The sequence below is a fragment of the Morchella sextelata genome, assembly GCF_020137385.1.
Source record: "Morchella sextelata strain SCLS chromosome Unknown scls_32, whole genome shotgun sequence".
NCBI lineage: Eukaryota > Fungi > Ascomycota > Pezizomycetes > Pezizales > Morchellaceae > Morchella > Morchella sextelata.
In genome coordinates this window covers 53,012-68,767 of record NW_025408647.1, presented here as the reverse complement: position 1 = coordinate 68,767, position 15,756 = coordinate 53,012, and the positions used below count along the sequence as shown (strand labels likewise).

Sequence of the window (15,756 nt, the reverse complement as noted above, 5' to 3'; positions counted from 1 at the left end):
AAACCACATACCGGCCATCCTCTACCCCATCTTCCCTACTCTTCGTCTTCGACACTCGTCTTGGCTTTGGGTTTGAGCTCTTCATAGCTTCTTTCTTATCTGCGGGTACGTATGGCCTCTGTTATCTATTTGCTTCTGTGCTTCCGTATCTTTTGGGTTTTGGTGTTTGGTTTTTGGGGGGTTTGGTTTTTGGGGCTTAGACTTTTGATTTTAGGGGGGCTGCGCTCTGTGGCTCTAGGAGAAATAGAGATAAGCTATGTGCAGTGTAAAGGTGAAACCCCACTATGTATCATAGCACTTTCCCACGAAGACACTCGCCTGAGCCTAGCTGGATCCTCCCTGCTTGATGGCCATATCTGCGTGCATGCTGTTCGCTCCAGAGGGGTATTTATCTTCTTGGGGATAGCCCGGATAGGCTTATGGGCTTCTGTACTTTGTTGCATGCATGGGAGTGATTTGGATGTTGAGATAAAATGCCCGTTGCCAAGCACATTGAGCCTTGGCTTGACCGAGTGATATCCCATGCATCCAGCATCAGCATCCAGCACTCCCGTTATTATACTCCAGGCCAGCGATGGAAACAGCAATGACAGCAGCAATCTTTATTTCGAGAGCAAAAAGCAGCAAAACTCCGTACCTGTTCCTTTATGATACACGTGTATATGAAGCCGGCAAAACGAGAGAATTAAAGGGAAGCCAAAGAAAGAAAAGAAAAGGAAAAGGAAAGGAAAAGGAAAAGGAAAAGGAAAAGGGAAAGGAAAGGAAATGGAAATGGAAAGAAAAAAAAAGAAAAAAACAAAGAGAAACAGAAAAAAGAAGATCAGCTGAATTATCACCAACTACCCATCAATCTCCATCGTATCCGCCGCCGGCACCCCATTCGGCGCCTCTTCCCCGCACCCCCACTCACCCTCTCCCTCGACTGCAGCCCAGCCGGCAATTATACAAAGTCTCATGACAAAACACATCACAATCAATACAAAACACCCCCTCCTTGCACCGATAGCGACTACTCACGCTCGTGCCCCTCTCCGTCCTCGCCGGCAGCGCCCACTCCTCGCCGCCCTCTCGGGCACGGGCGGAAACGCCACCTGACACGCCAGGCACGCCGCGGCCTCGCCCGCCTCGCCCCACGGCACCTCGACCCAGTTGCGCAGCGGGAACAGGTGGTGGTAGTGGCGCGCCAGGTGCGTCGACAGCACCAGCATCAGCCCGCACGCGGGGCACTCCATCGGCAGCTCGCACACCTTTGTCGAGCAGCGCGAGCACAGGTAGCCGCCGCGCGCGAGGCGCGAGTGGCACGCGCACAGCGACGCCGTGGTCTCGACGACGCGCGAGGGGAAGCCCCACATGAGCAGGCAGGCCGACGACTGCTTGGAGGAGGGGTGACGGGCGGGATCGTGGTGTCGATGAGCAGCTCGCGGAAGTGCTTGTCGTCTAGGGCGACGCCGTAGGTGCTTGTGGAGCCGGCGTTGGTCTTGGACACGAGTCGGTCGCGGCAGACGGCGACCTGGGCGGAGAGCCCGACGACGCTGACGCGGATCTTGTCGGCGACGAGGTGTGCGATTGTCTGGTGGATGTCGCCGGGGTCTGAGGAGTGCAGCGCGCCGAAGACGATCACTACTTCGCGGGTGCCGTGCGTCGGGGCATTACTATACCGCGGCGCCGGGGAGTATCAGTATCAGTATTCCGCTACCTACCTAGAGCAGCGGGGGGGGGGGGGGCGGCCTTACAACAGCGCAGCTCTCGACATCTCGAGTGCGTTCTGCAGACTCGGGGAGCCCTGGGGTCGTCCAGGCGCAGCTTCTGGATGGCCTCGATGTGGTCTGTCGGGTTGCCGGACATGTCGCTGACGCGCACGGCGAGGCCGTCGCGCATGCCCAGCACGGCCAGCTGCGAGATCGGGTTCTGCTCAAAGTACTCGCGCACGTAGTCGCACGCGTAGCGGATCGCGAGGAGGTAGCGCGTGGGGCGGAAGTCCTTCTCGGCCATGGCGATGGACAGGTCGAGGATAAGCATGACATGTCTGATGATGCCGCGCTGCAGCGGGTGTCGTGTCTTTGAGCAGCCTGTATGTCCGCCACTCAGTCAGCTCTCAGCTCTCAGCTCTACTCTCTGCACCTCTCTGCTCTACTCTGCTCCCCTCTCTGCTCTCTCTGCCCTCTGCTCGCTCCGGGTGTAAAAAAAAGTACCTCTTGCGCTTCCCGGCTTCAAGCAGGCCCGTGACGTTGATGCTGCCGTCGGCGCCCTCGACAACATTGTCCCACGACCGCTTGATGTCCTCCCACGCCTCCTTCTTCTGCACCTTCTTGGGCTTTGGACGGGCGGGCGCGCGCCTTTGTGGCCGCCGGCGCCGCGGCGGCTGACGGTGTGGGCACCGCCTCATCAACGGAGGAGTTCACGTAGTCCTCGTCGGAGTCGGCCATGGCTGGATGGGTCTGTCTTTGGGGTTCGGGGGTGCGGGTGCGGGTGCGGGCGCGCCGGGGGAGCTTTGGGGTGGTGTGCGTTAGTCAGCAGCAGCGGCGGTGGAGTGGGTTGGGTTTGGTGTGGGGTGTGGCGGTGTGGTGCGGTGCGTGTGCGGTTGCGGTGGTAATTGGTGGTGGTGCAGCTCTACGTGTAGCTGTTGATCAATTGTGGCAGGGACGGATGGCGAGTGGGTACTGGGAGCATTGCAGAGGGTGTGTCGGGTATTGAAAATATAGCATAACAGGCGAACTACATACAGGAATAAACAGTAACGAGGTGAATCTCGAAGGAATATTAGGATTGCAGCATGTATTTCTAGTACAAATCGATGTCATGAGAGCTCACAGCTGCACACGGAGTAAGAAAGACGGAGACTTTTCAACTACATGTATCTAATATGTACTGCCCTTAATGCTGCGAACCTACTCGCCCTCTGATTGGCCAAGAGCGGAACCTACCCCTGACCTCTGCGTGGCAACGGGCGTGGCAACGGGCTCACCCAAAATGCCACCCCAAATGCCACGGAATGTCAAATTTATACTGGGGGTATTGCGCACTATTATCAAATAAAAAAAGACCCCAAGCGGTATGTTTTGGGTGGTCTTATAGTATCTCTTCTTTCATACACAAAAAAGAACAAAAAGTACTGTGCGGTTCCGGGATGAACTGGCACTACTCCCACCCCTGGGTCGAACCCTGGCCTTCTGTGATCGAAAGCAGGGCTAAACCTCGCGGTGTTCTTTGGCGAGGGTTAACCGTTGAACCACTCGCCCATGTGTGTTGGTGGCTAGAAATGGTATTTGTGCGCCAAGGATGGTTGGCTAGTGTAATGTACTACTGTCTGTACTCTCTGTGTCTGTCTGTACACCGTGCACAGCATCGTAGGCATCAAAGTGCCGTATTTAAGCTTTACACACAACTCTCACTGCAGATCGATCGGTGTGCTGTGCCCGTGTCGTGTAGCACGTGTGTGCTCACTGGCAGGCAAACTTTACCAAACACGGGCCTGCATCCTGTGCAACTACATGTATCGAACAGATAGAGAACGGCATGGCAGATCAAGGACATCAGTATATTAGTACTGTGTCAAGACAACGGGTTTGGTTGTCTTGATGATATGTACCCTGCGTATTTATCATGTCTTTGTTTGCTATAAAAGGAGACTGTTCCTTCTGTTATCGTTCAATCATACAATTCGATCCCCCTCAGTCTCTTGTAAAACCGCCATATACAAGTAGAGGCATGACCATCATCCTCCTTTCGGTACCACTCGGGCGCCACAATACTGACCTGATACAGATGTTGTGCTGGTAAGACAAGACAAACAAGACGAACCAAAGGATAAGGTGTTGTAGTAGCTATAGTAGCTGGCGGATATATACATATAGCAACATGAGGCGGTCGTGGGCGCGGATATTACGAGGCGGATATGAACATTTGAGTGGGTGTTTCCTTGAGATTCACATACTCAAGTTACACAGCCCTTCGGAACCTCGACACCAGCCTTACAGCCCACCCACCCCCACCTCTGTCAGCAATCCTCAAACGCCAAGGCAAGATGGCCGAGTTGGTTATGGCGCAAGGCTTGGGTCCCTCCCCCGGAAAACGTTTTCTCCCCAGCACCGGCTTAGTCACGCGCAAAAGCAGTCCCACGCAGCCCAAGCCCTAGTCTCCACAACCACCCACGACCGAACAAGCAACCAACCCCCATCGATACACGCGGAAATTATCACCACCACCGACCGCACCCTAGCACACCAGCACCGCCGATATCAACTGTAAGTCCAAGTTCGCTGCCCCCAAAGATACCTACGGTTCCCCGAGTTAATTGTCGTCTACGATAGTCCGTTTTTTTTCACCGTTAAAAACACCACCAAAATCGCCAAAAATGGAAAACGATAAGGGTTGCGCACCCCCCCCCCCCCCCCCCCCCCTTTGAATCTCGAATCTCGGAGTCCGAGATTCCCGACTACTCCCATAAATATCTATATAGACAGCTAGCTAACCCCCCCATTAGGAGAACTCGTCGACCTGTACCACCCCCCCCTCCGCTCCCAAGCACGCACCCTTCCACTACGCATACTAACCCAGCACGCACCGTAGCTACGTCCCCGCAAGTGCAGCGCCACCAACCGCATCATCAAGGCCAAGGACCACGCCTCAGTGCAGATCTCCGTCGGCAAGGTCGACGAGACCGGCCGCTACACCGGCGAGAACATCACCTACGCCCTGTGCGGCTTCGTCCGATCCATGGGCGAGAGCGACGACTCGCTCAACAGGCTGGCCCAGAGGGATGGTCTGTTGAAGAACGTTTGGTCGGCCGGCGCGCCAGCACTAGAGGTTTGTGTGGTCTTTCTAGCTGCTTTTGGGGGGTTTTTTTTTTTGGGGGGGGGGGGGCAGTGGAGAGGGGCTTTGGGGCTGGAGAGGGAAAAGATGGGATAGAGACGAAACGGAGCCAATTGGGAACTGGAAAATTGTGGAGTTTCTAGAACGAAATGCTGACGAAAATGTGGGTGTGCTATAGGGTTTCTTTCTTTCTTTTCGCTGGGGCTATGCGGGTCAGGCATTTGTGTTTAACAAAAATAAAAAAGCATAAAGGAGTTTTTCGGGAAATCTCACAAATAATAAGAAATTGAGAGATTTTTTTTTCCTAAAGTCCCCCCCCAAAAATCAATTGGATACTCTTTTTTCACAGGTGCCTCGGAGATCCTATCCGAATTTAGTACAGTACAGTGAAGACGCAGGATCCAGCACTTGGGACTTGGGTGAGAAGTACAGCAGCTTGATATACGCCTTTCACCCCAACAAGCACGCGAGAATTACTGTGAAAATTACAACTCGCAATTATAATATGCATGGCTGTTGGCCGAATCAATGAACGAATGCTGAAAAACTGGCGAATTTGCGTATCTAGTTTTTAGAGAAACTCCTATTTCTGATCATTATATCCCGATAATAAAAAAAACCTTCCAATCGATCATTTCCACTTTTCTTTTTTTTTTCTTTTCCAAGCTAGTTACCTCGGCTCTTAGATGTCCCATCTCCTCTCTCGAGCTTCCCTTATGTATACCGAGCTCCTCTATATCTACACTCACCTCACTCCTCCCCCATACACAAATAAGCGGCCCACAGATCCCCTCCCTCACCCCGACACCCCCACGGTGACGGGAGCGGGCTTCACCCCTCCTTCCTCCCCCCCTCCTACCTCCCCCTACCTCCACCCGCCCCACCCCCCGACGCACAGCTATCGGAGGAAGTGAAAGAAACCGACACCCGGTTTCTTCACTCTTTTCTGGCACTGTGTCAAGGGAAAAGGCGGGGAAAAGGAAAAGGGGAGAGTAGGATTCAAGGAGGGGAGGGCAAAGGAGAAAAGGGCCGCAATAATTAGATCCCCCTCCCTGGTGGGGGTGACGGGCCTGCTGAAGAGCTGCTACGCAGAGACTTGTGTTGAAGCACAGATACGGGTTGGACATTACTTTTTTTCTTCTCCTTTTCTCTTTTTAGATATCGGGTAGCTGGAGCATAGAGTAGATAATAGGAAAAGGGGGGGGGGAGTCGAAATTCAATGTTTTAAGAATGTTTTTTTTAAATTGGTTTTGTTTGTTAAGTTATCCTCCGCGCTCTTCCTGCCCGTCTGTCTGTGCGGGGAATGATATGCCTGCCCTACATGATTACAGCCAGCCAGCCACCCAGGCTGTCGCTTGCTAACATGCCCGCCTACTGCTAGAACTAGAGTACCAATGCTTAAGATCTGTGCAGCCTAGAAAAAGTGTTTCTAGGCCTGTGCATTCCTCATATCCCTCCTCCTGAAGCTCAGCCCGTGCTATCCAAATAACATATACACCGTCTCATCAAGCCCATTGTTGTGTGATGTGCTCCCGTTTGTTTGTTCGCGCGTGCTGGATATCTGTGCTGTGGTATCGTAGGAGTTGCAATGCTTCTTTAACATCCCACAGCTCCCACCAGCCCGGTAGTTCCTTCTTTTCCCTCCCCCCACCTCTCAGACTGATCCGTAGCAAAACCAGGGGTATCGCAAATACAGAGAAGAAAAAAAAAAACCCGCTCAAGCTAGAACAAGTACACACCACGGCCAGCCACTAACTAAAAACTACCTCGAGAGAAGAAGAGAAAGAAAAGGAAAAAAAAGAAAAAAAGAAAAAAGCCACCCAAACCCAACCCAAAGCCAGCCATCCCATTATTCTCGTAAAAAAAAAAAAAGAATGGCGTTTCCATTTAGCCCTCCGCCCCATCACCATGTTCCCTAAGCATTATAAAAGTTCGTAAAAAACCATACACACAAAGATATGTAACGATAAGATAAAAAAAAACGACTGACAAATAACCATTGACGCGGGGTGGTGACGGGGTTGGGGGTGAGTGAAAGAGTTATGATTTTCCGGATTGTTTTCCAAGTTTCTTCGAACAGTGGCAGGGCCTGGAAAGAGAAGAAAAGAAGAATTGGGAGAAAAAGAAGTGGGATATAGTAAAAAAGAGAAAACCATAAATATCGCCGAAAAATACATACCAACAAAAAACAAACCAAACCAAACCAAACCACCCGTAAAAAAAGAAAAAAAATTATACATGTGGCCACATTAGCTTTCGAAAAAAAGGGGAAAAAAACGATAAACAGAAAAACAGGAAAAAAGGGATATATATCATCCACCCTCCCCTCTAGCAACAGCAGTGTGTGTTTTCAAGGGTACGCTTCACTCATTGGCCGCATTGTGTCCTCCGGCCACTCGTCCTCCGTGATGCTGCTCCAGAAATACCACAAAAAGATCACCGCGATCAGTGTAAACCCAGTCTCGAAAAGGGCGCCGTCAATCTTTCCGTTCGTTGCTTCGCAGAGATGTACGCTGATGACGAAGTTGAAGACCTGGCCGACGGCGAATGAGAGTGCTGCAGCACTGAGACGTCCTATTTTTCCCACTTATCAACACCCGCAATCCCTAATTCTAGCTCTAACATCCAAAACCGACAAATTGATACTTACTCATTGGTATCTTTTCTCCCAGCACTTTGATCACCAGCACAGATTCCAGGATGACATATGCCGCAATCATGATAAGCGGGAACAGCAGATACAGTACATATAGCGCATAGTTCCTAATGCTGTCCGAGTCCTTTGTGAAGGTGCCTGTGTAGTTGAACCCCGTATCCACGGCAACATACGTCGTGCCAACAAAGAAGGCTAAAAACGACGTCCCCACCAGTCCAAGCGAGAGAGGTGTCCCGTCGTCCAGGAGCTGGTAGCCAACAACGGCGTTAAGCATCAGTACCCATGCGGTTGCTGTTATGGCGCCAATATGGAGGGCCGAGAACCAGACGAGAATGGTCTGGTTTGTGAGGAAGCCGCCGACGGAGAATATCTCGGTGATTGACATGAGGATGTAGCCAATGAGGAATATCTGGATTTCCCTGTAATTTGCATATCGTGATTAGTTGCATGCGGGATAAGCTTGTGATCAGTAGTAGTAGTACCTTCGTCCGACTGCGGCCTTTTTCCTTTCAGACATGAGTATCAACCCTATTGAACTACACACCGCGAGCGCAGCTAGTACAATTGAACCTACAAACAGTTAGCCCCGAGCCAGTGGTCTAATATTAGGCGGCACGCTTAGACGCAAGCGCCCATAGCCAAATAAACTTGTTAACAAAATAGACGCACCCAAATTCCTTATATAGTTATCACTGTTGTTGACCGCGATTCCAACCAATTGACACCGCTTCTCCACCATCGGATCCGTGCCATTCCTGAAAAGCTATCATTGATGTTAGACCGACCGAACTGAACCGAACCGAGCGAACGAGCGATTGAACCGGCCGAGCACACATGCAAACACACACATAAACTCGGCTAGAGATAGGATGTAGGTACGGCGGGAGGATAGGCAGGTAGGTAGGCAGGTAGGTATGGACATCTAAAAGAGGAAGAACGTACGTTGCATACTGGCAATGTCGAATCGCGACAAAAGTCCTATGCATAGCCCCACCAGTTAGCATTCGTTTCATTCCCGGGGTTCGTGGAGTTGAACAGGTTTCGATTCTTTCTTGCTTTCTCTTCAGGAGTGTGTGCCTTGCGTTGTTGTTGCGCGTCCAGGCCGATCCCTCCTCGTCGTTCGTGATTCAGACCAGCAACCAGCAACCAGAAGCTAACCACCAAATTCCTCTCGACCAGGACAAATAGGAAAATGGTTTCCTAAAATACAACGTACGATCAAATAGAAATAATAAACTTACATGAAAGTTTCCGAATTGGGACATTGTATCTGCGAGATTGTTATCCTTTCCTCCACGCAACGCAACAGATCAGATCGATGGATGGATGAAATAGAATTGTTGCAGCTGTTCGCGAAAAAAGTGTTGTGTGTGGGTTGTTGGGTTGTAGAAGTAAAGTAGGAGAGAGAGGAGAGACACTGCAAGAAAGAAAAGGGACGGGGGGGACGGGATGGTGTGCAAATGTGTGCCAAACGAGTGTATAGTAGCGAGCGATAGTAGTGTGTAATGTATTGTATCAAGGGCAGGCAGGCAGGCAGCACTGGCAAGCAGAACGGGGCCCCCGGCCAACTGTTTCGTCGTTGTACAATATCGTCTCGTGGCGGATAGACCTTCGATGGAGGGGGGGAATATGCTTGAATTGAGTGAATGAATGCAGCAGAGTGAGTGCGTGAGAAAGAAAGGATGAAGGGTGGGCCGACAACGCGCGCAGCAGGACGAGAGGGGGATAACTGAGGGTATGATAATGAGGAATTCAATGGAGTAAGTGAGCGGGTGAGTGATACAATACTATCAATGTAGCAGGATGTATTATTACGGATGGTACTCTAGCTAGCTAGCTGGCAATGCGTGCTCTCAGCCCTTCAACTTTTGGAGAGGATGTAGAAGAATCAGAAAGCGAAAGAGAGAGAGAAAAGATCTATCGGAGGTTTTGTTTATCGCAATTGTCCCTGCGGTGTTGCCTGCTGCCTTTGGTTAAAGGAAAGAAGGACATGGGATGAGGGAGCCGGTCACTCCACTGTTTCGGTACAAGTACTGTAGGCCTCCCGGGGAACATGATGATGATCTACAGTACCACCCTCACTGATACATTTTACCTACGTTGTACGTACATGTCACGCATGCAGTCACTCGTTCATTCCTTCAAGTCCTTTTCTGCCACATTTCGGCATCATCATACATATTGTCTCGAGAATCATCGGCGGTAAAACAGCAATTGATTGCATCGATACTTGGGGAATACACGCAGTATTATATTAAAAGCCTTCAGGATTTAAGTGTGGCTAGGCAGGGTGCGAGAACAAGGGATCAAAAGGGTCTGACATCAAGGTTGTTAAACTAGCGCATCCCTCGATCGTTGACACAGCAACCAACCAACATACACACACAGTGACAGAACCGTTCGTGCAGGCAGTGTAATACGACAGAAGGCGCGCTCGCTCTAGATCTCTCTGCTGCTGCTGGTAAACACCTCATGGGATTCATCCAGTTTCCTCACTGGCTCCCCGCGCGCAGCTGTTGACAACTCGCTTGCCATCGTTAGAACGCTTCTGAGAGGCTGTCAAGTAAAATAGCTTATTTCCGGTTAAAAGAGGGCAGGATTAAGTTATCTTGGGTAGCGGTTGTGGCCCGCCCTATCAGAACATCCACATACTTTACCCCCCTCCAGATGCAATTCTGCACGCATCATAGCTTCCTACAATTGTGTAGGCTCTACTCCATCTAGGCATCTAGGGCAAGAAAACTCATACCTGCTGGATTGAACCCCCGTGGCGCGCCCCCGTTGCCAATTGCCATTTATTTATTTCCACATATGTAAACCTATCAATCAGCTCAGCTCGAGACAAAATGCACTTCCACGCCTAAGCAAGGACTCGCATCCCGATATCCGACTGGGTCCTGCCCCAACTGACCAATATACGTTAAATTGCACGTCGACGGAAAAAGCCAAACACCCTCTCTCCCCTCCCCTCCCTCTGCCCCCATCTCATCTCTCCCCTTTCCCCCAGATCCTTAAGCCGCGCAAGGGTTCAGCAATCAATCTGGGGTTGGGCCTAATCCGTTATGGCGCAAGCGTCATGTATACGGTGCCTTGATTTCGATCGTCTATGCGATGTCACACACGCACGACATCTCCCGCTGCGAAGAAGAGAGGTCAAGTCAGGTACAAGAGATACCCTACATCATACATGTAGGTACACACACTTAACGTTTCTGTGGCTGCACACAAGCTTATTCCTCTGTCATCGTCCTCCTCCCCTCGCGTCATGCTGTGCGGTGAACCCCTTCCTTCCTTTCTTCCTTTCCCATATTTAGACAAAACCCAATTGCATGTTTGTCAGCTCTCTACCATGGGAAGAGAGTAGCCAGCCAGTGGGAGAAAGCTCTCCTTTCTGTATGATGTAGGCCCGGGTGCAGCAGTGTTTCAGCTTACCTCCGCCAAAACCATTCTAACGGATTGCAGCATCTGAGGGTGTTTTGTACCTACTTTCTGTAGTTAAACCATTTATTTTCTCTATCCTTCCCCTCCCCCGCAACTCGGGAACCGGTATCTCTTAGGCGGGTGTCTTGATTGTGGCCTTGACCTCTTGTCTATCGTGTACCGTATCGCTACAGTTGGCCCTGATACTGCTATCTAGTACTCACATTGGCCCACGAAGCGATTAATAGAGGGCATATCTATCATCTTTCTACCCAGAATTAAACATTCGTGCTTTAATACAATCCATCGCACTGTGCACATGTAGCAAGTAAACGCCGCGGTTGACTGACAATCCTCGTCAGGCCCGTGCTCAATCCCTTCCCTTACTTGCTTACCATTATTCCATCATTCATATCACACCACTTCCTCCCTCCGCCCACCGTCGCCAATTCACACCTAGAGATCCACGATCTCCCGCCAGAAAAAAACACTTGAATTTCTTGACCCTCTACTACATGTAAATGTACCACATCCTCGGTCGGAAGCAAACCCCTGCACAACCGATCGCCCATGAAACCCGTGTTATAGATTAATCTGAAGGGGGAGGAGGATACAATACCTATCTACCCCTCTACCTACATGTACTTCTTAGGGTACGTACGGAATCTGGGCCCGACAGTCGGATTTGTCTCCGTACTCTAAATACTCTGCGATCGATATGAACGATGTAGGTACAGAATGGCATCCGCGATTCACGCTTCGTTTCGTTCGCTAGAGCGCCGCAACCCGGTGTAGATTTAGCACAAAACTCACCTAGTAGGAAAAGGAAAGAAGAAACGAGTCCTGTAAATCCCATGCGCGCGCGCGGCAGTTCCAGGAATGTTTACACCAGGATCTCCCTCCCCCGTCCGCCCGCCCGCGGGCGCATCGCGACCCGAGAAACACAAAAACAAAACATGTGTGTAATTGCTCACACATCCACAGGTACTCTTGATGGGGTGGGAAGGTCGAGGCACATGTCTTGGCGGCCAATAATGATTAGCATACGGCAGAGTTTTTCATGGGTGATCACTCGTGTTGGGGTTTGGTTGGTTGTGGGTTTATTGAAAAACCCCGCTGGGAGTAGTTATCTTTTTTACCCAGTATTGGGATCGCTATCTATATCCCCCGCCCCGCTCTATAGCAGACCGTATATGAGCCCGCGGTTAAGTAGTGGCGTAGCTTACGAATAACTACATGTATACATGTGTACTTTCTTAAGATAAACCCTATCATCTTCGTCAATCGGTCTCCACTAGATAACAATCTCAAGCACAACTGGAAAGGTGCGGGGGCTGTGTTCTCGAATGTCCAAAAGGCCCGGTGCGCTCTGGAGTAATTGCGGGGAAAAAAAAAAAGTGCAAGTGCAGAAATCACGTGCACGCACGGTTAGTTGGGTTGCAAAGGAGGGGTACTCTAGAGTATTTGAATGGTCGAGTGATATTTCATGAAGGTGCATATGCGTTGTCAGCGCATTTAGGAGGTGGGGATATTTTTTCTTCTCAAAGGCCAATTAATCGTACACTATCCTAAGATATGCGGGTTCTTTGTTGTTTTATGAGGCTGTAACTTATCTATTCACTTAGTCTATCATCATGGGCGTAGAGGAATCATTCCATTCCACGGATGTACTCAGAAGTCAAGTATGTACGTGTACTTCACAGCCTTAGATCAGTTCCACTTTACCTCTTGGAGCCTCCAAATCTGCCCTCGATCGAGCCTCTCTCGAGTCATACAAAGTTCGGCAACTGAGTCTGCACAAGGCTGTAAGTACCCGCAATGCATGCACCGAAACAAGACACGATCATCATGGTTCGGTCTTCCTTCTAGTATCGACACATACTCCGGGGGCGCAATAAGATAGTAATTTCTCTGCCCGCAGGCGCCCGTTACTCTAATATCGTAAGCTGAGTCAGGATATAAGCTTAAGGGGTGTATTAGTTCTAGGTAACCTGATGCCTTCCTCCAGTACGTTTGGTACCTCATGGAACCTCCGGGAGTACAGTGTGCACAGGTCATATATATGAGGCGCTTTTCAGATAGGAGGTTTCTTCTCACATAAAAAGTGCCCAAAACATGCAGAAGTATGTGAATGGATATTTAGCGTCGGCGCGCTGGTATGCACCTCGCACTGAAAGTGGTTCCCACAGGCATTGAATATCACTCGTAGCCAGATGACAGGGCCGACGTGAGAAAATTTCCTCAACTCACCGCTGCCCGCCTGCCGAGGTGGTGGAATATATGAGAGGTTGCTGGAGTGACGAGCTTTGTAAATAATATCATCTCGGGTTTGGACTGTTGTTGGCTCGTAGATTGATAGATAGATATGTAGTTTATGAAAACGAAACCCCAGATATTCATAGCTTAAACGTTTATCACTAGAACATACAGTGAGAGGATTCTAGGATAAATAGATAGATGTCCTTCTCTGGTAATAGTAAGTGATACCGCTTGAAAGAAGAGGAGGAATCAAAGACCGAAGGGCCTGACTAAAGCAAATCTTAGCCCATTCCGCCCAGCTTGTGGTATCTAGAGCCAGCCCCATGCATGGCCAATCAATAATGACCTCTAAATTTCCTGGCTGGGTCGCGAGTACACTCAACATTAGGAGAAGACCTCCATGTCCATGATACTTTTAGGTACCTTCAAAAATTGCCATAACTGTAAGGTTGCATGTAATTAATGAATTAAACAAAAAAAAAAAAGTACCTCCAGAGGTCCTTCGCACCTTCAGTCACAGACACCACTATTCTTATGCTCCGATTCTCATTAAAATCTCTCGATAAAATGCGGTCCCCGATCTATTGGACGTGCTCACTGGGTCGCATCAATTCTTTCCCTCGTGTAGTGCTCTTTGAACATGTATAGACTGCTTTAGTATTTGCTACTTGCTGATACTGTGGGAAATCATCAAACTTCTGGCCATTGTGCTCTTGATCCGTCACCCTAGTTTATTATGGCCATAATTGATGTGAGACCTCAGAGATTCCACTTTTATCTCAGTAATTCACCTTTCACTTTCAAAAGGTAAATCGTTTATAGTGTATCTGCTGAAACAAACCTACCCAGGTAGAAATTCTCTCTCAACTTAGCTAACGATGACGTGGTATCGACCTGCCTGACCCAGACCATCCATCACGTATCCCGGTGAGCCCGGTTTATGTGTTGTATAATGCAAGGCCTGACTCAAAGGCGGGGTATCTTCATACTCACAAAGAGCTCACCACGATTGGCAAGGGGGAGGAGAAACCAACTACGAAAGAGTAGGGAATTCTCTAATCCCTTAGCTACTCTCTCGGTTTTCGTATTCAGTTCCCTCAGTTGCATAGTCTCCCAGTGCCAAACAAGTTTAAAGTCCGGCCATAAGCACGATAGTAGAATATAGCCAGCACTTTGATCACCCATTGGCAATGTCTGATCATGACGCCAGGAGCTTAGGGACGTCGACGGCCGTTCTCAGTCGTAGACTAGTGTCAATTGAAACACCCGAGCGAAAATCCCATAGGGAAGAAGAATTTTTTTCGTATATCTAAGATCCTTAAGAGTGTGTAGGAGAAAGTGGAGAGAAACCAAGTCCTGTTTGGGCCTTCTGCGGTAAAGAACCACCGGCGTTTGTCGAATATGGGTGGTGAGGGGTTCTACGGGAGTGCTCCCTTCGAGCACTCAAAGCCCCTCCAGGTGTGGTAAACAGAAAAGACAAAAGCCCCCTTCCACTGGCTGCACAGACTAGCCATCCTGGGCCGAGGGAAACACCGGGCGGAGCCTAAAACCTAAGGTCGAAATGTCCATAAGTTCACGATCCCAACAGTACCCATAGTGCCAAACAAACCAAGCAATAAAGAGGGTAGCACACGTTGATCAACATACAGATCGTGTTCTAGGACGCATTTTCAGGGGAGTTCTGGAACCGCACTGTACCCACTGATGCGACTCATATTCTGGGTCAGGTCATATATCAACACAAGCTTGATCAAGAGGTATCTTTGAACGTTACCCTCCACCCGCTGGAGCTCAAACCTTAAGGTATATTAGCACCGGCGTCGGTTGTTGGTTGCGAGTGATGAACTATGACTTGACCATATTCCGCCGGCGCAACTGACCTCTTCAACCGCTTAGGCACAGATCAGCAGTACCACGAACAAGAAACGAGAGTAAAGATGAACGGTCCTTGATGAGTAGGGGATGACTTGTGCGTATAATAAGTGTCGACGGAACCTGCCACGTTTGCAAACGAATGTCGGCCGTTATCGGAAGGCCGACACACAGTAGCCCTCCATATCTCTCACTGATAGCTCCACTAGAAGACCGCCGACACAACACCTCAAGTAAGGCGTCCGGACAGTACCGCCAGTGCGTAGCAAGTTACTGCGACGATTCAATAATCGTCTTTCACTTTTGCGGCAGCTAAGTCGGAATCCTAACTCGATGTAATCGTTCAAATTTGTATGGCAGCGACTGGGCATTGTAGTTACTTACTGAAAACAGACACGCGCGCGCGATGGCATATTCTTACTAGATCACAACCTCCGCCGGGTGAGGGTCACTTTTCTTGCTGTACATAAGTGCAAGTACATATCAGTGTGTCTCTCTCTAATCCACCCGAGTTGACGCGGCCCTCCGAGGTACGTAATATTCCTCACAAACTCATGTTTAAGCCGAGGCCAGAACTCAATTTTGCTAATTCCCATCAAGGAGGGTTTATAGCACCAATTGTTTTATTGCCTCTAGACAGGCTTGAGAAACCGAGTGAGTAACTGTGAGCCAAGCCCAACCCAACTTGTGTCAGGCTTAGCTGTTTCCCTTGAATATTGGCTGATGGTGTGATAGAA

At 49.8% G+C, this 15,756-nt stretch overlaps 3 protein-coding genes across 3 annotated transcripts; 1 reads left to right on the top strand and 2 right to left on the bottom strand.

The window, feature by feature from the left end:
- Positions 1-1,390: 1,390 nt before the first annotated feature.
- On the bottom strand, positions 1,391-2,426 carry H6S33_009829 (uncharacterized protein; the record flags this gene model as incomplete). Its single annotated transcript, XM_044841259.1, has 4 exons — positions 1,391-1,652; positions 1,763-2,069; positions 2,193-2,234; positions 2,306-2,426. Coding segments are annotated over 4 exons (732 nt in total), but the record flags the coding sequence as incomplete, so codon positions are not given.
- Positions 2,427-4,354: 1,928 nt separating this feature from the next.
- H6S33_009828 (uncharacterized protein) lies at positions 4,355-4,908 on the top strand (the record flags this gene model as incomplete). Its single annotated transcript, XM_044841258.1, has 5 exons — positions 4,355-4,370; positions 4,484-4,499; positions 4,570-4,583; positions 4,631-4,806; positions 4,867-4,908. 5 exons carry the CDS (start codon positions 4,355-4,357, stop codon positions 4,906-4,908), a joined length of 264 nt encoding a protein of 87 aa, XP_044687505.1.
- A 2,254-nt stretch (positions 4,909-7,162) lies between these two features.
- On the bottom strand, positions 7,163-7,985 carry H6S33_009827 (uncharacterized protein; the record flags this gene model as incomplete). The annotated part of the gene is made up of 3 exons (XM_044841257.1): positions 7,163-7,386; positions 7,463-7,887; positions 7,951-7,985. The coding sequence occupies 3 exons, from the start codon at positions 7,983-7,985 to the stop codon at positions 7,163-7,165; spliced, it is 684 nt and encodes a 227-aa protein (XP_044687504.1).
- Between the last annotated feature and the right edge of the window lie 7,771 nt (positions 7,986-15,756).